Source organism: Protopterus annectens, chromosome 13.part0, assembly GCF_019279795.1.
Source record: "Protopterus annectens isolate FY-2018-M chromosome 13.part0, PAN1.0, whole genome shotgun sequence".
Classification (NCBI taxonomy): Eukaryota; Metazoa; Chordata; order Ceratodontiformes; family Protopteridae; genus Protopterus; species Protopterus annectens.
In genome coordinates, this window is record NC_056747.1 from 230,485,542 (window position 1) to 230,507,921 (window position 22,380).

The 22,380-nt window shown below is 38.8% G+C and overlaps 2 protein-coding genes across 3 annotated transcripts in view; both read left to right on the plus strand.

Moving 5' to 3' along the window:
• Window positions 1-22,380, plus strand: part of LOC122787190 (mast cell protease 1A-like) — a gene marked incomplete in the record, with an annotated part of 834,391 nt that overhangs the window by 299,234 nt on the left and 512,777 nt on the right.
• LOC122787188 (mast cell protease 1A-like) overlaps window positions 1-22,380 on the plus strand; it is a 142,410-nt gene that overhangs the window by 53,677 nt on the left and 66,353 nt on the right. Inside the window, exon 3 of one of the 2 annotated variants that reach the window (XM_044053775.1) lies at window positions 5,276-5,417. The exons of the other annotated variant lie outside the window; for it this stretch is intronic. Within the exon in view, the coding sequence (XP_043909710.1) occupies window positions 5,276-5,417 (142 nt within the window). The remainder of the gene's footprint in view (window positions 1-5,275; window positions 5,418-22,380) is intronic. 2 annotated transcript variants of the gene reach the window in all.

Consider the following 22,380-nt stretch of genomic DNA (forward strand, 5'->3'; position numbering starts at 1 on the left):
GTATATTTGAATTTGTGAATCGTTTTTCAAATATTAATAAAGGCAGTATCCCATGTTTTTGGGGGGAGGGGTGAGTTCTACTACCAAATTATCACTGGTGAGCTCTACTAACACTACAACAATTCATATGCATGAAAGGTTCAGGCTAACACGGGGGGATTATGGCTGACAAAGTTCGCAGATGACTGCAAACTGGGGGCCATAACCGAATTTCCAGCTGACACAAGCATCCTCTAAAAGGGTCTCACAGAGACAGATGCTTGGTGCCAGAGCCATGGCCTCAAGCTAAATGCTAAAGAGTGCATAGTCATCCCCTTTGGGAAAAACAAGGTGCCCACAAATTACCACATAGGTGGTAATCCATTAAGTACGGAAGAAGTAATTAGAGATTTGGGAACCAATGTAGATAGTAATCTCTACTTTGATAATCACATTGCCAAAGTGGTTAGAAAGACCTTCTATATAGCCCACCTTATCACGAAAGGGTTCGCATCTAGATCAAGAGAGGTCATTGTGCCCCTCTATTCGTCACTCATCAGGCCCATAATTGAATACAATGCCCCTTTTGGGATGTACCTTACCCGACACCTGCAGCAACTGGAGAGACCCCAAAAGTACCTCACCAAGAGGATCATGGGCTACAAACAGATGTCCTATGCAGCTCGACTAAAGAAACTCCAGCTCCACTCAGTTGCTTACTGTCTACTCAGAGGCAATCTATACCTGACGTACAAAGCCATGTCAAACCCAGAATTAATGGACATTCTCCACCTCAAAAAATCCAAGTCCCTTAGAGCTACACGCTCCAGGGACTTAAACCTCAGCACAAAAATAAATAGGACATGCTGGAGGGACAGATTCATTTCCCAGAAGCTCCCCTCACTCTGGAATAGAATCCCAATTCATGTCAGACATAGCCCCTCGCTGACCCTCTTCAAGCGAAATCTGGACACGTGGATGGGAGACCGCAAATTCACCCCTGGGACCTTTTCTGTGTTCCTGCTAGACAGAGACACAGTAAACTAATCTTAAAGGGTACCTTCTGTAACCTACTTTACAGAGGCACAGTAGGCTAATCTAATAGGGAGGCGGAAGCCAAATATACTCTGGCTAGGCTTATAAATGCCCTAGGGCAGATAGCCTATTATCTAACTATGAACCTATGAACCTATAAGAGTTACACTTAGGGACTCATTTGCTTGTCTCAGAATGCAACACTGAAGTAGGTGTTCCCCCTACCAACGCCCCAAATGTTGATCTATAGACACAGACACACACGTACATGTGCATAAGTTCACACCACACACACAAACACACATGCATACCCACAACCTCATAGTACTTACCTGTTGTGGTGCTAATGGCCTTAATAGTGCCACAGATAGCAACAGGTGTACACAGATTCCCATTCCTTGACTCCAGAAGTAACAGGTTGAGCTTACCTTTCAATTGCGCTAACTTGCTATTTCAGTCATGCTGTACAGCACCGGGGCAGAGAACATGCTAAATTTACATTAACTTAGCCTTGTCCCACACTGATAAATTTGCCTGCCATTATATCCAGCAATACTTGCCAGAGACGTCATATTGTTTTAGCACTACAGTAGTATTTGAATCGATCTCGAATAACACACTCGGCAGTCCTGCTACACATGATTGTGCAGTGCTTTATGTATTGCTGAATATATTCCATGTCTTTAAATTACTGCATAGCTTTATTATTGTCTGTCATAGTAATTAGCTTCACCACTTTTTCCATACTGCTGTTTAACACAGTCATGTTCAGTGTAGTTAATACAACTAAATAGTGATATCCTGGTTTAGCTGGTGTATAGTATCATTCTGTTTTAGTGCAGTTAATACAACTTACTAGTGATATCTTGGTGTAGCTGGTGTGTAGTAACCTTCTGTTTTAGTGTAGTTAATACAACTAACTAGTGATATCCTAGTGCAGCTGGTGTGTAGTAACCTGTTTTAGTGTAGTTAATACAACTAACTAGTGATATCCTAGTGCAGCTGGTGTGTAGTAACCTTCTGTTTTAGTGTAACTAATACAACTAACTAGTGATATCCTAGTGTAGCTGGTGTGTAGTAACCTTCTGTTTTAGTGTAGTTAATACAACTAACTAGTGATATCCTGGTGTAGCTGGTTTATAGTAATCTTCTGTTTTAGTGTAGTTAATACAACTAACTGGTGATATCTTTGTGTAGCTGGTGTGTAGTAACCTTCTGTTTTACTGTAGTTAATACAACTAACTAGTGATAGCCTGGTGTAGCTGGTGTGTAATAACCTTCTGTTTTAGTGTAGTTAATACAACTAACTAGTGATATCCTGGTGTAGCTCGTGTGTAGTAACATTCTGTTTTAATGTACTTAATACAGCTAACTAGTGATATCCTGGTGTAGCTGGTGTGTAGTAACCTTCTGTTTTAGTGTAGTCAATACAACTAACTAGTGGTAGCTGGTGTACAGTAACTTTCTGTTTTAGTGTAGTTAATACAACTAACTAGTGATATCCTGGTGTAGCTGTTGTATAGTAACTGTCTGTTTTAGTATAGTTAATGCAACTAACTAGTGATATCCTGGTGTAGTGGGGTGTAGTAACCTTCTGTTTTAGTGTAGTTAATACAACTAAACAGTGATATCCTGGTGTAGCTGGTGTGTAGTAACCTTCTGTTTTAGTGTAGTTAATACAACTTACTAGTGATATCTCGGTGTAGCTGGTGTGTAGTAACCTTCTGTTTTAGTGTAATTAATACAACTAACTAGTGATATCCTGGTGTAGCTGGTTTGTAGTAACCTTATTTTATAGTGTAGTTAATACAACTAACTAGTGATATCCTGGTGTAGCTGGTGTGTAGTAATCTTCTGTTTTAGTGTAGTTAATACAACTAACTAATGATATCCTGGTGTAGCTGGTGTGTAGCAATCTTCTGTTTTAGTGTAGTTAATACAACTAAACAGTAATATCCTGGTGTAGCAGGTGTGTAGTAACCTTCTGTTTTAGTGTAGTTAATACAACTAAACAGTGATATCCTGGTGTAGCAGGTGTGTAGTAACCTTCTGTTTTAGTGTAGTTAATACAACTAAACAGTGATATCCTGGTATAGCTGGTGTGTAGTAACCTTCTGTTTTAGTGTAGTTAATACAACTAAATAGTGATATCCTGGTATAGCTGGTGTATAGTAACCTTCTGTTTTAGTGTAGCTAATATAACTAAACAGTGAAATCCTGGCGTAGCTGATGTATAGTAACCTTCTGTTTTAGTGTAGTTAATACAAGTAATAAGTGATATCCTGGTGTAGCTGGTAAATAGTAACCTGTTTCATAGCATTCAGGCACACAGGTAATCTCTAAGGTGGTATTTATTTTTTATCAGGATTTCAACTATCTGAGATAGCTGTTTTCTTTCAAGAAAGAGGTAAATATTCTTCTCAGTTTTGCAATATCGTCTACCTTACTCCGACATTTTTTTAACACTAATTTTATTTCAAACTGATGCATTTATTATTAAAAGTCTTATGCGTTTTCCAACTGTGTAAATTGCTGACTGATGCTGGCATACTGAAAAATGCACTTATCTCCCACTGTATGAACATGAGATTCTTCTTCCAGCTGTCTTCCATGATTAAAGTTAGGAGTCAGAATCAAATCCTTTTAGTTGTACTGCATTCTTCACGTAAACTTTGAACCATTCCATTTTGCTATTACTTTTTGATACTCCCTGTATGCAATTGTTGGGAAAATAATCAGTGTAATTCCATTTTCATGAATAAACGTTCTTAAAATTAGAATTTCTTTTGTTATGGAATACAAATCATTCAAACTAATATCATTTGTCCGTGTGTATACCTAGATTCTGTATCTGGATTCATCAGGTGGTAATGCTTGTACAGGACCCAACTGATATCTTTAATTTTAGCACTCAATAAAAGTATAAGCAGTCTGTTTTCATTATATCTTTTGTATATGTGAGTCTATTCCTATAGATATTAAATCCCATATAAATAATAATGTTTTATTTTACAGATTTTCAACCTAATAGTTTCATTATATGAAATCGTATCAACTGTGATAAATGAATTTTTCAGCAAGTGACAACAGGCTGACCTTTGGCAGATGTGTGTTGTTGATCATCCAATGCAATTTTTATCTGTTAGGATTGTCTTAAATCTTTAATTATACACAAAAAAGTCTGTCAACAAGGCAATTAGTTCATTATTAAAAATATGCATTGTGTTCTTTATACCCAAGCAAGGCTTTTTCTATATCAGTGTTTTAGACTCCATGAAAGGAACTCAAACTGACTGTAGCAGGTAAACAATATATTTATATTTAGCTCTTGGTATGTCATGGTAGTCTGGCACGTTATAACTTTTCAGTCCATAGGCATTACAGTATGTGGAATTGCCCCCCAATGGGTTCCAGATCCTGTATGGTCTCTGTTTTTGCCTGCCTAGTTAACCACCTTCATGTCAAAAGCATCATGATATTCCTAACAATGCTGTGCAAGGCAAGGCTGAAACCCTTAGATGCCCTTGCATGCAGCATGACTGCTGTCACTAACTGAAATTCATTATCCAGGTCTTGGGAAGTTAAGGACCCTTTTTAGTCAAGTTATAGACAAGGAGTTACTCAGAACATATTTTTATTTAAGCATACAAACATTTCAGACAGTTCTTTATAACTAAGTATAGATGTTTTTATTAAAAAAATATAAGTGTGTGTGTGCGTTTTATTTACCATTACATATACAGTTTTCTATATGATGCTGAGAATCTTTACAACTGGGTGCTATAGAAGGAAAATTTGAATTATGAATTTGTATGTGTAATTCCTCTCCTAAGTGATGTTGTAAATTAACTGACAGCATGAAGGAAGAATGAGTGATTTCTCCAAAACCATGGACTACTCCACCAAGTATGCATAAATGATTTGTGTAAACCCACCCCAAGATATTCCTGGGTATAAATTTAATTAAAAAATAAATAAACAACATAGAATGATAAGGTTCAATATCACAGCCACGGTACTGTCTTCCAACAACTCTTATTGCTTTTACTGACAGAGCAGACAGCAACCTGTCAGATATTAGTGCATTTAGCAAGTTACAGGTACAAATTAAACATGAATAGTATTGTACTGGACCAAGTAATAAACTGCAGGAAAAAGAAAGATGATATCAGAGCATAGTGAGAATGTGCACTTTTCCATAAATATCAGTTAGGCTAAACTTAAAGAAGCACAACAACTATTATTTGTCGTTTTCTTTCAGCACCATAACTGTACTGCTGGGCGCTCACAATGTAGAGCAGCAGGAGGCATCACAGCAAACCTTTGGAGTGAAAAAGGTTTACGTCCACCCTGGTTATAATCATAGAATTACAGGATCTCCTAATGACATTATGCTCTTGAAGGTAAGAGCATTTTACACAGAAGCTACCTTTCTTCATGTTTTTTATTTGCTTTGAGTATTATTATGTTAATAAGTGAGTGTGCTAAGCAAAAAAAAATATGTGCACGTGTTCTATATACAAGGAGAATCTAAAAAGGAGATTTTTTTATTTAACTTCTTTAAATACCGTTTGAAATAAACAACATTTCAGATGTTTGGTAAACTTGGTCTTTCTTACATGCCTAGTTTAGAACAGTGCATTATAAACCAAAATAGTATAGTATGGTATCGTATAGTACAATAGTATATCATATTCTGATTGCTATATAATTATAATCTTATATAATTTGTTATTTATTTACTACATGGCATAATTATGAGATCTCAAATTTCACTTCTGTGCAATAATTATTCATGCACTTCTTGTGAGCTACAATTTCTTGGTAAATAATGTTATTTATTTACTTATTATCAAAATAAGTGGGATGATCTATTGATTTTTTTCATTTGTGAGCTGGGCCAAAGGCAATGTGTATTATAGTACATATACAAACATTCAGGGTTTTCAGATGGTGCATAGTTGCACATAAGCATTGGGCATTCTGCTATCTGCATGCAGTCTAGACATTAACAAGACTCATAAATGTGAACGGTGCTAATGTTATGCTGCATATACACTGTCCTTGTCCTGTGTCACTTGCATATGTGGATAGTGGACTGAATGTGGGCCACAGGACTGGATCCCTGTACAATAATGGCACCTGAGTTACACAGCTGATGTATCCCACATTGACAGTTAGGGGTAACGGTGATGTTTCTGGTATATACGGAGCACACAAGCAGTGGTGAGAAACTGATGAAGTTGTCAGGCACAAACTATTCAGCCATGGTCCCTGTGGCCTCTTTCCCAATATCAATGGCAGAAAAGAATGGCAGAAAAAAACTTCCTTAGCTGCTAAAGGTCTTGCCAGGTGCAAACAAGTAAGAAAAATATTCCTGAGTTGACCATGAGGGAACCAGAAGATAGCGTTGGGACCTTAATGTTGAGAACTTAAAACTTAGGCTTTATTTAAATATAAAACTTAATTTTTAAAACCAAAGAGTAAAGAAGAAGAAAAGCGCTTTCAACCTATTCAGGCCTTCTTCAGTTCAATAAACCTTTTGGGTTTGTGTTGAATGTTTTAAACATCTATGTACCTATCTGGAACATTTATTTTGGACATGCCGTCAATAGCTTCAATTCATTATATACTTAAAGAGCAAGCCTTCCTCAGATAATCAACTAATGGATATATGCCTATTTTTTAACACAGGCTTAAGGGGAACTACAGCATTTAACCCTGGATACTTGTGTGCTCTAAGATTAGTGATCCATTTTATTTCTCGGGTTTCTGTTAGATTCTTCACATCTCCTCCTCTGGGACTTGGTATAATTATATCCACAGCTTGGAAGTAGAAAGAATGTGTAGGAAAACATTTCACAATGGTTGGCCAAACTATTTTGAACTTCTTCATGTAAAATATCTCTAAGGTGCCTTAAAATATGGTCCTTGAAGCGTTGGTCCATCTTTCCTATATAAAATGCTGTACACTGTTTACAGGTCGCTAAATAAACTAAATGTTTAGTGTTACATGTGGTGGATACCTTGAAATTATACTCTGCCATTTACTGGATGCCTAAATCCTGGAACAGGATTAATATGTGGGCATGCTTTGCATCTCCCACATTTTCTCATTCCTGTGGGTTCAGGGAATCTTTTATGATGACCATCTTTATGGCAAAGTAACTGTTTCAAGTTCTTTTTATTTTATAAACAAATCTTGGTTTTTCACCGACTAATGCTTTAAGCTTCTCATCTTCCAGAAGTATCTGCCAATATTTATTAATAATTTCACAGATTTGCTGATTATCTGAGCTGTAGGTGAGCAAACAATTAATCTTCTGCCCTAAGTTTTAAGTTCTCAACATTAAGGTCTCAATGCTATATTTGGTTCCGTGGTGGTCAACTCAGGAATATTTTCTGTTCTTTCCCAATATCTGTTGCATTTTGTGTTAACAGGTTCACATTTCCAGACGAGACACTATCAGTGCAGTCAAATAAACATAAGGACACAGAGCTTAAGTCCTTAACTTGTATTTTTTAAAGCTTTTAACTTCATTCTGAGAATAACGATTAGATAACATATGCACAAATTTCATCAGTCTGTAATATACAAAAGAAGAGTTTGTATCTCTGATGATCTCTCTTAGTCTGGGAACAACTGCCACATATTGAAAAAGCACACAAACGTCTCCACTTTTAGGCAAAACTACCATTGTCAATGCTTTCCACCTTCTACAGAGTAGCAATTGAAAGCATCCTAGCATCCAGTTTTTTGGTACGGTATGGGAGCTGTTTGGTCGCAGATAAGAGATCACTGCAGAGAGTGGTGAGAGTTGCCGAGAGCATAACTGGCATTAGTCTGCCCACAATCCTGGATCTTTATACATCAAGGAGCCTAAGGAGGGCCACCAAAATACTAAATTATGCAAATTATTCTGCAAACAGTCTATTTATGAGCCTCTCATCGGGAAAAGATACCACAGGATTCAATGCAGGACAAATAGATTGAAAGACAGTTTTTATCTGAAGGTGATCAGACTTAATTCCAACATCAGGTCTGATCACTGACATGTCAGGAAGTTGGGACTTCCCATTCACTGTGCGGTATTATTTTATCTATTACTTAAGCCCAGCTAGTCATTATAATTTGTATTACTACCCCAGGTGCAATATTTTTTTCTTCAGCTGCTACTGCTATGTGCTTGTGCACCCATAATGTGGTACACGGTTCATGTGCTATACTAGGCTGAACTTTGCTGATCGATGAGTATTTTTAGTATCTTAACAAGTGTGCGTCTCTAGAATATATATAGCTATATGCTTAAGTGTAGAGTTGATTTATAAGATGGTGGTAGTATTATTATATGTCATTTTAAATTATGTATTTCTGTGTATGTGATTTATTTTTTGTCTGTCCCATGATGCGCTGATTGCATGCAATCTTGTGTAGATCTAAGTGACAATAAAGTTACTTTTGAATTTTTGACTTAAAAGGTTGTTATTAATAGAAAGACTAATAAAACATAAAGTCAGCAGTCTAGTCCTCGATGTGATGTAAAAAGTTTAATCCACAGCAAATTTCAGTAAACACATGGCAATAAGCACTTTCGTCTTGAAGCACAAGACTTCATCAGATGCCTTCTTGTAAAATCACACTCCTTATACAATATCAATAAAAACACTAATTGTCTAATTAAATAGTTAACTTAAAACCATACACACACTTATTTAAATATAAACATCCATAAAACTCAACTCTTCTATACCTGAAGGGCTTTAACCATTAAAACAGGTTTAATTGTAATATAATTATCAGGAAAAACATTGGATTTTAACCTTAACTGCCACGTTAAATCTCCTTTCAAATCAAATTTTTCAAATCACCCCATCTGGGATTGTTTCTAATCACTTCTAAAATTCCAAATTTAAAACCAATAAAACTCTTGCAAGTTAGTGAGTGAGTGAACAATGCACCCATTTCTTTTTAATTTTAATATTGTGAGGTGTTCATACATTCTGTCTTTTAAGGCCCTTTCTGTCTTTCCGACCTAGAATGATGAACAACCTCTACAAATTGCCAGGTATATTAACATTTTAGTGTTACAATTCCTCTTACAAAAAATACTTTATTACCCAGTGCAATTTGAAGGAAAATAAAGTCATCCTTAATAATGTATGGACACTGTTTACACATTCTACAAGGGGGTAGTTGCCTTTTTTACCCTAAAACTATTCAAGCCAGAATACTCAAACTCTTGCTTAAAATTTTTTCCAGTTCTAAACGAAAATACTGGATCCTGTCCAGCCACCTCAAAAACATCTTTGTTCACTTTTAAAAAACTCCAATTGGCTTTTATAATATCCATTATGGGACTCATCAATTGGTTAAATTCATTACACATGCCCTCTGGTAATTCCTGTCTTTTCCTTTGTTTTTTAATTTGTCTAGGCCTACACCCAAAAGCGGCATATACTTCGTACCCCAGCCTTTGTATACCTCATCCAAACTTTCAAGAATGTCTTTCTTAGGGTACCCTCTTCATAAAAACATATCCTTTAATTTTAAGAAATCATCTTTTAGATCTTCCCTTTCTGAGATCATCCTGTCAGTTCTGATTGCCTGCCCCTTAACCAAGTTCTTTTTCTGACTGAGAAGGTCATTGCTTGAATAGTGCAAGAAGCTGTTGCACCAGGTGTCTTTTCTATATATTTTGGATTTGAAACCATTAAGGAATAGAGGCCATCCTCTGAATCCATCCCCTCAAGAAAGCAAGATACCTGGCAAGCTGCCTGTCCTGCATTAGGGTTGGAACCTGTCCTATCTGATGACCAGGATTCCTTCTAAACAAATAATGCCTGCTGCCTTTTCCTACAATAAGGAATAGAGGCCATCCTCTGAATCCAACCCCTCAAGAAAGCAAGAAACCTGGCAAGCTGCCTGTCCTGCATTAGGGTTAGAACCTGTCCTATCTGATGACCAGGATTCCTTCTAAACAAATAGTACCTGCTGCCTTTTCCTACAATAAGGAATAGAGGCAATCCTCTGAATTCATCCCCTCAGGAAAGCAAGAAAGTATGTTAGCTGCTTTATGGACAGTATATTTGTCTAAACACTAGGTCTATTTAAAATCCCTACCTTTCCAGGATAGCCAGCAGCCATACTCTTTCCTAGTTCTTACCTCCCCCCTACCCCTCTCGTAGCCTTTACTTGGCTTCCATAGTTGCCTCTCCTACTACTTGATTACTTCTTTCCTTCCAGGGGTTAATGTTGTACTACAGGTTTTACCCACCATATGGCATCCTCTTCCCTATAAATCTATCCTACTCCCTCATGTTTGAAATACTCAGTAAACTAGTTTTAGCTACTGATTTTATTAAACCTAACTACTTATTTCATTAAAAGTAACTGTTGTACACTTTACTTATCTCTGCCTAGACCTACTTTAAGCTTCCATTTTTCACCTTTATCCTCCTATTGACCCAACCTACTCAGACTATCTCTACATCTATCACCTTTTTCACCTACCTGCACCTTAACTTACCTCTAGCAGTCAGCATTTCCACTGATTGTTTATCACAGCCTGTATTTTCCTCCTTACTTGGCTCTTCCCGCTCCTTTCATCCTGCGGGCTCACTCTGATCCCCATACCCTACCCCCAATTCCCATCTACCCCAGTACACCTAGACTTACACCTCACTAACCACTCCCACTTCCCTATCAGCCAGTCACATTCCACCCCTATTTAACATCTTCTATCTACCTCATCCACTCCTCCACTATATTCATACACTCTCACCTTCTCACTTCCCATTCTCCACCTCTTCAGCACCATGCCTATTTCACCCATCTATCCTTACTTTATACCCCTACTTCTATTTTCAATTCTCCCTTTCTTTTTCCTTCCCTATTTCTTAACTGCCTATAAACATCTTCACTGCTCTAACTTCCACCAGTCCTCAAAACAAACATCCGTTCCTGCTCTATCACCTACCCTGAAACACATAAACATAACATATACAACCAACTATTTCCTCCCAAGATATCATAGTCACCCACATTACCTACAAACACTACCAAGTCAAGAAATCATAAACCTTTCCAAACCTTACTCTAATTCACCCCTGCAGATTACACCTTCACCTCCTTAGAGATGGTGACATTCATCCCAACCCTGGTCCTACCAACAACACTACTACCTACACAACCAGTCCTTCTTCCTCATCCTTACACATCCCAACACAGCCTCCTAACTCCCTCTTATTAGCTCACTTAAAAATACATGGTATTAACAATAACATAACTCAGCTTCATGCCCTACTTGAGTTACACAAGTTTGACATTTTATGTCTTACAGGGACATGGCTAAAACCACATACACTGGACTGTGAAATCACCCCTCCAGAATATAGTATTTAAGAGTAGATCACCCGAACAAGAAGGGAGGGGGCATAGCCTTAATATATAAAACAGGGCTCCAACTTACACTATTAGACACTTGTCTTCCATCAGATACCAACTCTGAAACTCTTTTCACCAAACTACAACTAAATACTTGTAAGTCCATCTATATCCTATGCTCTTATCTTCCTCCAGGTAATAACATCAACCCCCTTTAAAATATCCTCAGCTGGTTGTCCACTAACTATCCTCAAGAAACCATTGTCTTAGATGACTTTAATATTGACTGGAATACCTGTTATACTGATATCCCTTCTAACCTAATAAACCTACATGGCTTCTCTCAAATTGTTTCCTCACCCACTTGCATCCATAAACCCACCAACAAAGAATCCATCCTTGATTTGATCCTTATAAATACTCTCTCCCCAAACTACATGGTAGGCATCCTCCCCGAAGACATGAGTGATCACTCTTTAACTTATTTAATTCGACAAAAGACCAATTCACCCAGAACAATAACCTTCAGAACCACTCGCTCCAATAAACAGTTTAACCCTGAACATTTCTATTCACCTGGTCACCCTTAAAACACCTTCAACTCGAGGAAGCAGTGCCTATTTCAATTCGAAGTTCCTTGAAATCCTCAACTTCCACACCCCATCCTGCACCCTTTGGAATAGGACCAAAATTGCACCTTGGCTTACAAAAGAAACTAAACATAAAATGTTGCTGAGAAACAAATTATGGTCAAGATGGAGTGCTTCTAAGGGCCCATCTGATCATATAAAATTTAAACAGCTTAGAAACTCTACTAAAGCATCTATACTATTAGAAAAAAAATATTCTTTCAACTCCAGCAAAACAACCACCAAAGCCCAAAGAAATTCTGGTCAGGGATCAATACACTCCTTCATCTAGGCAGCTCTAAGACACCCACCCCTTCTGGTATCACACAAGTCACTCCCAACCAACTTGCTGACTCCTTCAACAACTTCTTTACTGAAGCTATCGAGTCTCTTGCCAGCTCACTACCTCCTGTATCCACTAATCCGCCCCCCTCCTTCTTTAGCTCTCCACCCACTTTCCAGTTCCAACCTGTCCCTACATCCCTCATCTGTACCATACTAAAAAACTGAAACCCTCTACCCCCTCAGCGGACGTTCTACCTGCTCAATATCTTAAAATTGCAGCCAAAGTTATTGCTTACCCTATCTCAATCCTAATTAACAGAACCATAAAAGAAGGTACAATCCCAGCCATCTGGAAAATCTCACATATTATCCCCCTTCATAAGGGTGGCAACTCAACAGAACTTTCCAACTTTCGTCCAATTGCCCTACTCTCTCCCATAGCTAAAATCATGGAAAAATGCATCCACCACCAACTACTTGACCACCTTCTCCTAAATGGCATATTAGCTCACTCTCAGCATGGCTTTCATCCCTTCCATAGCACTACTACTGCCCCCCTTTCAATTACTGATCACATCAACAAAAAACGTAACAATAACATCCTCTCATCTGCTGTCTTTATTAATTTTTTCAAAGCATTTGACATGGTTAATCATCATATACTTTTGAATCTTCTGAAATCACTCTCACTTGACACTCAAGCACTACAGTGGTTCAAGTCTTACTTAGATAATAGGAAACAGACAGTGCTCTGGGAAAACATTTTATCCACCCCTCTTCCTGTCTCCCTTGGTGTACCCCAGGGATCTATTTTAGGCCCTCTTTTATTCTCCATCTTTATCATCGATCTTGCTACTAGCATCCTCCAAGCAGTAACCATAAAATATGCTGATGATTCCACTTTAATCTCCTCAGCTACAAGCCCATCTGAACTATAGTCCCTCACCCAAAATATCTTTGAGCTTGCAGAAGAGTGGTTTTTACAGCGATGTCTCCTCCTCAACCCTAAAAAGACTAAACTACTGCTATTTATTCCGACACAAAAATCTACCCCACTTCACGTCTCTATAAAATCCAAAAATGGCACATTCATATATCCTGACACAACAACCAAACTTTTAGGGGTTACTATTGACCACAGCCTTAACTATGATACTCATATCAATATCGCAATAAAATCGGTAAACCAAAAACTTGGCTCCCTCTACAAAATCAAGCCCTTCCTCACTCCTACAGCCAGAACTACCATTGCCCCCACCCTCCTTATCTCTACTCTTTTCTATGCCCCACCTATATACACTAATCTCTCTAAAACTAACCTCAACAAGTTGACTATCTCCTATAACAGTATAGCCAGATTTGCTACTGGCTCCCCATTTAAAACACACCATTGCCTAAATTTAAAACAACTCGGTTGGCTTGAACTGCACAGTTTTTATTTCAGCAACTAATTATTTCCCAAAACATCCTTTATTACCCATATAAAGCACCACTTCCCAGAAATCTCATCAGTCCATATAAAAATCTTTCTAACCTTCGTTTATCTAATAAACTATTAGTATCTACACATAAATCCAACAATAAAGCAGGAGATTCCCTTTTCTCTTATAGAGTGGGAAAAAGCTGGAACCTACTTCCTGGTGACCTCACTTGTATTTCCTCTACTTCACTTTTCAAAAAGAAACTTAAACTTTATCTTACTAGCCACTGGCTCTGTCCCTGTAGCAACCCTGACTAATACTTTCTCCTCCTGTTTCATCATCATGTAACTTTTCCTAAGCTATTCCACCTTATATTATTGACACTTACAGGTCACTACCTGAAAGCTGGACTTAGTTTACCCAGCTAGACTTAACAGACATCCCACCTGCCTCCTGCTCTACTTGAAGCACAACTTCCACTTTACTACTCTCTTCTATTCCTGATTTTATTCTCTTCTATAACTTGTCTCTTTTCCAACTCCTTACTTACATCCTATTCTAGGAATTTCCCTCTTCCTTCTTGATACTTTCCCTCTTTGAAAGAAAAAAAATCTCAAACTTAAATAGGGGACGTTGTGTATTTTATTTGTATTTTATCTTAACTAAACTTTAATGTATCTATAACTGAAGTTTAATGCTTTGTAACTGTAATTTGATTTTGAATTTTGTCTGTTCTTTGTGGAGCTTTTCTCCCCGGGCCTCTACTGAAAATGGACATATATCCAGCTAGACTAGCCCAGTCAACAAATGTTAAATAAAATAATAAAATTGTAGTCTGTGAAATGGTTACATCCAAGTAATTTATACTGTCCTTCCTCCAATGAGGTGTAAACTTAAAAAAAAACTGGTGAAATTATTTAAGGATTCCATGAACATGTTCACACTCTTCTCGTCCCTCTCCCATAAATCAAAAATATCGTCCAAAAATCATACAAACAGACATATATACTTGTAAAAGGGCAATTTAAATACATGTTGGTAGTCTCAACCTACCATCAGGATGGCATAGGTGGGGACACAAGCTGCCCCATGGCCACTCCACTGATTTGCTGATAATATTCGCCTTGAAAATGGATATAATTATTATCGAGTACCACCTTCATTAACTCAGTAATCAAATCAATCTTACCTACTGGAAAAGTAGAAAACCTCCATGAAGTGTCTCAAAAATACTGGTGTCCCTCCTTTCTAGGGATAGCTGTAAACAGATCCTTAACATCAATTGTTAAAAAACAGAGACCTTCTTTCCAAATGTCAGGTATTAATTTTGTAAGGGGAGGTGTAACACTAAAATGTTAATATACCTAGCAGTTTGTGGAGGGTGTTTAGCATTCTATGTTGGTAAGACAGAATGGGCCTTAAAAGACAGATTGTATGAACATCTCCACCATATTAAAATTAAAAAAGAAACCAGCCCATTGTTCAAACATTCACTAACTTGCAAGAATTTTGTTTTAAATTTGGAATTTTAGAAGTGATTAGGAACAACCGCAGAGGGTATGATTTGAAAATTTTGATTTTAAAACAAAGAATTGAAGTGGCAGTTAAGGTTAAAATCCAATGTTTTTCCTAGTTTAAATGATTATATTACAATTAAACCTGTTTTAATGGTTAAAGCCCTTCAGGTATAGAAGGGTTGAGTTTTATGGATTTTCATATTTAAATAAGTGTGTATATGGGATTAAGTTAATTATTTAATTACATAATTAGTGTTTTTATTGATATTATATATGGAGTCTGATTTTACAAGATGGTATATGATGAAGTTTTGTGCTTCAGGACAAAATCACTTATTGCCATGTGTTTACTGAAATTTGCTGTGGATTAAACTTTTTACATTGCATCGAGGACTGGACTGTCCACTTTATGTTTCCACTTTATGTTTTAAAAGGTTGTTATGGCTGCATAGCCGGTTTTAGGCACCAGCGAACCCTGCGGTCGCTGGGGGCCCCCTGTTCCCTGGGGGCCCCCAACCACAGCAAGTTATCTTATCCTGATATTTTGTCACATCTGTAAAACCAATAAAAGTTAGTGCAGCAGTCTTGCATACTTAAACTATGAGGGTAATAACTCTTATTTATATCTCCTTTAAAATTCAAAGATATTTCTGGTTGTAGTAATGGTGTTTTGTCAAGTAACAGGCATCAGAATGCCATTAAATATTTTATACAGACATAGTGCTCCTGGCTTAGGTAAACCCTGCTTTTGGACATTTTCTCCACTAAAACTAACTACATAGCCAGCTTTTAGTCCCTGCAAAACCATGGCTGCAGGGGGCCCCTTAATCATCTTTGTCTGTGTGGGGGCCCCACAAAAGCTGCTGCTGACTGGGGAAAAATGAGGAATGAAAAATGCATTAATTTCCTAATTATGCTCTTTAACATGAACAGGGCTGTGATATGACCCTGTTAGGATGAAGATGATAATGAACATGAACAATATAAGCACTAGAGGGATCAGCAGCCCAGAGTGACTTACCTCAGTGCAAACTTTGGATTTTAAGAAGAGCTAATGCTTCCGATCATCAGGGATAGTTTCTCTTTCAGGTAGTTTTATAACTAATACCAGAACACCAGATATTATAACTCAATTTCTTTACTTAAGAATTCAGTATAATTCCCAAAAATAATAGAATAAATGCTCAGAATCATAAATATGTTTAAATATTTCTCTAATTCACTTAAAAAGTTACTAGAATAACATATTTTGCATCAACATCTATTTTTGGACAATAAATATAAAACTCAGATGTCTGGATTGATTGACTGTAATCCTGAATGATTTACCAGCAAATCAGACTTTTTACGAAGGAGAAAGCAAAAGTATGAACAAAATCAGGGAAGATCTGTGAAAGTAGGGACAGTGACAAGTATGCATTACTCCTCGATGAAATAAATCCTACTGCTTCTGCTGTTTGATGACTGCTAAACAGCAGTGACTAATCTGGTGTGGCAGTACCAATGTTGCACAAGGCATTGCTGTTTGCTGAAATAAGTACATAACTAGTACTGCTGTGGCTTATGCATGTTAGTGTGTGTGTGTGTGTGTGTGTGTGTGTGTGTGTGTGTGTGTGTGTGTGTGTGTGTGTGTGTGTGTAAAAAACATCACTGATTTTTATCTGTGCATGCACCCAATAATGCCAGGACACAGACATTATTCTTGTGCATCAGTAAAAAATGTACCTAACAAGTAATTATATTTCGAAAGTAAGACATAACATATATCACAGAACATTCCGACACACAGATATTCTTGGAGTTTGGTTGCCTCCACTCACCAGACTGTCTAAATGGATAATGGGGACTCCCTTTATCATCCTTGCCTCTATGGGGGCCCCCACCAAAGCTGTTGCTTGTTGGAGAAAAATGTGTCAATTTCCTGAATACGCTGTTTAACCTGAATGGTGCTGAGATATGACCCTTTTAGGATAAAGCTAATAATAGCCTCTGTTTACAACCACACCCATTCTAAAACCAGCCCTGTTGAAATGTGTGTGTGTGTACATAAAGCTGCTCCGGGTTATGAGGGGCTGGAGATTGTGTGGATATTACATCTTTGATTTTCATCACAGTCAAACCTTAGAGGTGCGTACATGAAGTCATTATAGCTTGTGTTTGAGCTGAGGGCAGTGTTTCTCACAGACCTCAGAGGTGTACAAAGAAGGTTACTATAGCTTGTGTGAGAGGTGTACTGTCTAGGAGCAACAAATTTGAATATTACTGAAATCATTCTCACAATCACATACTAGGCACATATACATGTGGCTACCTTTGACAGCTGGGGTGAAGAACATGCTATGTATATGTATATCATCAGTCACTTGAAATATATGACAAAGGCAATTTAAATCTCTGCTTTCATCCCAGTCTAACACCAGAGGGATGCATAGGCAGTGACTTGTCTTTTTTAGAGGGTTAGAGAGGTAAGCAGTAATTTCCAGAGAAGACTTAAATATTCTCACAACTACTGGCTTGTTAGTTTACTCTAAGCTACAATTTTGTCAGCTTTGAAAATTAAGCCTTGGGCACAAATTATGCCTTGAAAGGCAAAAATAAGACTGACATTCTTTTTTTCTTCATAATTTTTATTTAGGCAACCATTAGAGTAAAATGTTGAGAAAATGCTCTAAAATGCATCCCAGACCATCTGTAAACTTGTAGCTTCTTGGGCCCTGACTTGAGTTATTTCCTAAATGGTTATTACTGGGCTGTCTTGTTCAGGAAAGGTGTGTTGAAGGATGCAAGGAAAACTAAAGCTGAACCACAACAGTGAATTTTTTCCTTAATCATAATTTCTGTTCAAGCTATTATTGGATGAAAAGGTTGTGTAAAATGCACTTCAGAGCATATAGAAAGTTATGGCTTCTTGAAAAAGCTTAGAGTACGGCAAAATGTGAGAAAAGGAAGAAAAAGTAATGTGAATGGTATGGGGGAAGCACAAAAGGAGAAGGACTCGGAGGTGAGGACTGAAGGGTGTGTGTGTGTGTGTGTGTGTGTGTGGGGGGGGGGTTGAAATGTAGGTCCAGTAATCATTTCACTTTAAGTCCAGACCTGTACATAGACTTGTTGCAATGTATCACTGTTGCAGCTAAGTGCCAGTAACTCTAACTGCCTCTTTGTTAGACAGCTCAACATAGTGATAGTGTGATACATAGGCCTATTGTAATGTAAAGGCTTGTAGCTGCAGGTCTGTCTGTGGATACTACTCCTAAAAGTTTGCAGCATGAAATAAAGGGTTGCTTAGGATGGATGGCATTGTTAGGATGATACTTATACTGGAAGTGCCTAGGGGGCCCCCAACTTGACATTTGCTGGGGGCCCCCAAAATGCTAACACCGGCCCTGTATGGCTGGTGTGTGTGTGTGTGTGTGTGTGTGTGTGTGTGTGTGTGTGTGTGTGTGTGTGTGTGTGTGTATGTGTGTGTGTGTGTGTGTGTGTGTGTGTGTGTGTGTGTGTGTGTGTGTGTGTGTGTGTGTTTAGTGGGGACAAAACAATACCCTGGTGTTCAGATGATCTCTGCTAAATGTAATGACTGACCAAACCTGATTTTTGGTATGAAAATTAGTCTGTTACAGTAGCATATATATATTGCATATAGCACTGTGCACTGTACAGATTGCTAACTCTATAATCACTGCATAATACTGATTCATAACTGCAGTACTACCCTACACATGTTCTGGGGTCATAGGAAGGAATTATTTGTATCACCCTTATTGCCCACACATGCATGCATGTCTTGTTAAAGTGCATAGCTGCTTACTGAAGGGATCTGGTTCAGTGTGTGTGTGTGTGTGTGTGTGTGTGTGTGTAAGTTTCTTTTTTTACTATGATTTTCAGTGTTTCAGAAGTTATCCGATACAGATTATCTATAAAATAAAGGTGAAGTGGTATGACCCTTACCCTGAGTAGCATCCTGCCCTCACCAAAAATGATACCTCAGTATACAGAAAAAATTATCAATTTCAACAATTGGCTAAGCTTCTGGTGTCATTCAAAGGGGATCCAGTGTCTGCAAGCCTGGGACGTCATGCTTGACAAGCCGCGTTGCTTCGCAAGAGACGGCTTGCACCTGTCACCACTAGGCTTTTGAATACTGGCCAAGGCTCTTGCTGCCCCCATAGTGCCTTTTTTAGGCAAGGCTCAAAAGTCAAACACATATCCATGAACAGCACAATTAACAAAAAACTGAGGGTTATGCTACTCAATGCCAGGAGTTTAAATCTCAAAATGCACATGCTTGAAGCACTCCTCAGTATGGAGAATGTCGACATCTGTGCAGTAACTGAAACATGGTTCAAGGGTCCAGAGAGCACCCCAGAACTACTGGGCTACAACTCATACCACACGTTTTGGCCACAGAACACAGACCGAAACACAAAAGGAGGGGGTGTATCCATATTCATCAAGGATACCTACATCTCCAGGCTTGTGGTGCAGCATGATACCTCTGAGATCATCCATGTGCAACTAACATCGGGAAAATCTGCAATGCAAATTGTGGCCTGCTGCAGGTCACCCTCCATGACCCAGGACCACTACTTCACCTTTATGGAGACACTGGAAAACATGAAGGTCCTACCGAACACCCTGATATTCAGCGATTTTAATTACCCTACCATTAACTGGGAAAACTACTCGAGTACAAACTCCCAGGCCCAGCACTTCCTGGAATTCATCAACTCAATCGTCCTGGATCAGCTGGTAAACTCCATTACCAGAACTAAAAGCATATTGGACCTGGTCATCACCAACAGGGGCAACAGGTGTTCCACACCAGAGGTCAACCAGTCACTGGTTAGATCAGACCATAAACTAATCACTCTGGATGTCCACACCCCACCACCACCCCCAACTAAGGAAACCACAGTAAAAAAACTTTTCTAAAACAAACTTCACCTTACTTAAGACAGAGGCGGTAAGTTTCACAGCCCCCACGCTAAAGGAGAATGCTGCCCAAGATGCAGAAACTTTTACAAATGCACTCTATGAACACCTACAAGGATGCATGGATCGTGCCATCCCTAGCAAAACCAAGACTCACTCCTCTAAGAGAAGGAAACCAGTCTGGTGGATCCCTGCCATAAACAGGCTATATAATAGAAGGAGGAAACTAGTTCAGAAAAAAACAAATCCCAAGAAGGAAAGACATCCCTGATCATTATCAGTAAGAAACTAAGGTCCCTCATAAAATCATCTAAGGTTAACTTCAAAAGAAAAATAGCCAAGAATTCAAAAGATAACCACAAAGCCTTCTTTAGCTATGTAAGAATCAAAGTGTCAACTCGCAGATATGCACTGAACTAGTGCAAAATAGCACAAAATATACTGAACCTACTGATATTGCCAACATCCTTGCAGATAGATTCAGTGCAAACTTCACCCCCCTCTCACCCCCAAAAGGGCCCAAAACGATTCCGGGAAAGTGTAGTGTCCTGGAAATCACAGATGCACAGGTGAAAACAGCCCTTTCAAAAGCAAAAAACACAGCCTTAATGGGGCCGGATGGTGTCCCAGGTTGCATCTTGCATGAACTACAGAACAAACTAACAACCCCACCTTAACACGCTGTTCAACCTCAGCTTCTCCACAGGCTACATGCCCATAGAATGGTGCACAGCAATGGTTATTCCACTCCACAAAGGAGGGGCCACAACTGACCCTGGTAATATCACCCCATAAGCCTGACTAGCCTGGCCTGCAAGGCTATGGAGTGCATCATCATGGAACTCATTAACAAAGACATTGGGAACCTCCAAACACTTGACCGAACCCAGTTCGCTTTGTTAAGGGCAGATCATGCCTACTAAACCTGGTTGACTTCTTCAAGACAGTCACCAAGGCCATAGATGAGGGAAAGGTTGTTCACAAAGCCTACCTTGACCTCGCCAAGGTTTTTGACACCAGTCCCCACTCGGGTATTAGAGAAAAACTCACCAGCCTGAACATAAACCCCTACATCACAAGATGGGTTGCCAACTGGCTTACAGACAGAACTCACACGTAAGAATAATGGGTTCCAGGTCTGACTCTAAAACAGTCACAAGTGGTGTCTGGCAAGGCTTGGTCCTGGGACCCCTATTGTTTGGCATATACTTCTCAGAAGTACAGGCAAACACAGGAGGACTATGGCTAACCAAGTTCGCCGATGACTGCAAACTGGGAGCCATAAATGACTCTCCGGCTGACATGGACATCCTCCAAAAGGGTCTTACTGAGACAGGCACCTGCTGTCAAAGTCATGGCCTCAAACTAAATGCCAAAAATGCATAGTAATCCCATTTGGGAAAAACAAAACACCCATGAATTACCACATAGGTGGCAGCCCCCTTAATACAGAAAAGGTAATAAGAGATCTGGGGACCCAAGTAGATAGTAATCTCTCCTTTGACAATCATATTGCCAAAGTAGTTAGAAAATCCTTCTATGTGGCCCATCTAATTACTAAAGGGTTCACATCTAGAAATAAAGAGGTTATAGTGCCCCTCTGCTCATCACTCATCAGACCCATCATAGAGTACAATGCCCCATTTGGGATCTACCTCACAAGACACTTCCAATAGCTGGAAAGACCACAAAAGTACTTCACCAAGAGCATTGCTGGCCTCAAACATATGTCCTATGCAGCCCGACTGAAAAAACTCTGGCTGCACTCAGTAGCATATCACTTACTCAGAGGTGATCTCTGCCTGACTTACAAAGCCATGTCCAACTCAGAATTGATGGACATGCTCCACCTAAAGAAATCCAAGCCACTGCGAGCCATGTGCTCTAGTGACCTAAACCTCGCCACAACAATAAATAGAACATGCTGGAGAGATAGATTCCTGTCACAGAGACTCCCCATGCTTTGGAATAAAATTCCAAGCTACATTAGGCAGAGCCCCTCACTAACATTCTTCAAGAGCAACCTTGATGAGTGGATGGGTAACAGAAAATACACCCCTGGGATTACTTCATTGGCTGTGCTTGACAGAGGATCAGTTAATTAATCAATGGGGCAGTGAAAGCCGACACACTCTAGCTAGGCTTATAAATGCCCTCGGGCAGATAGGTTCATAGGTAGGTACTAAGTGTGTGTGTGTATA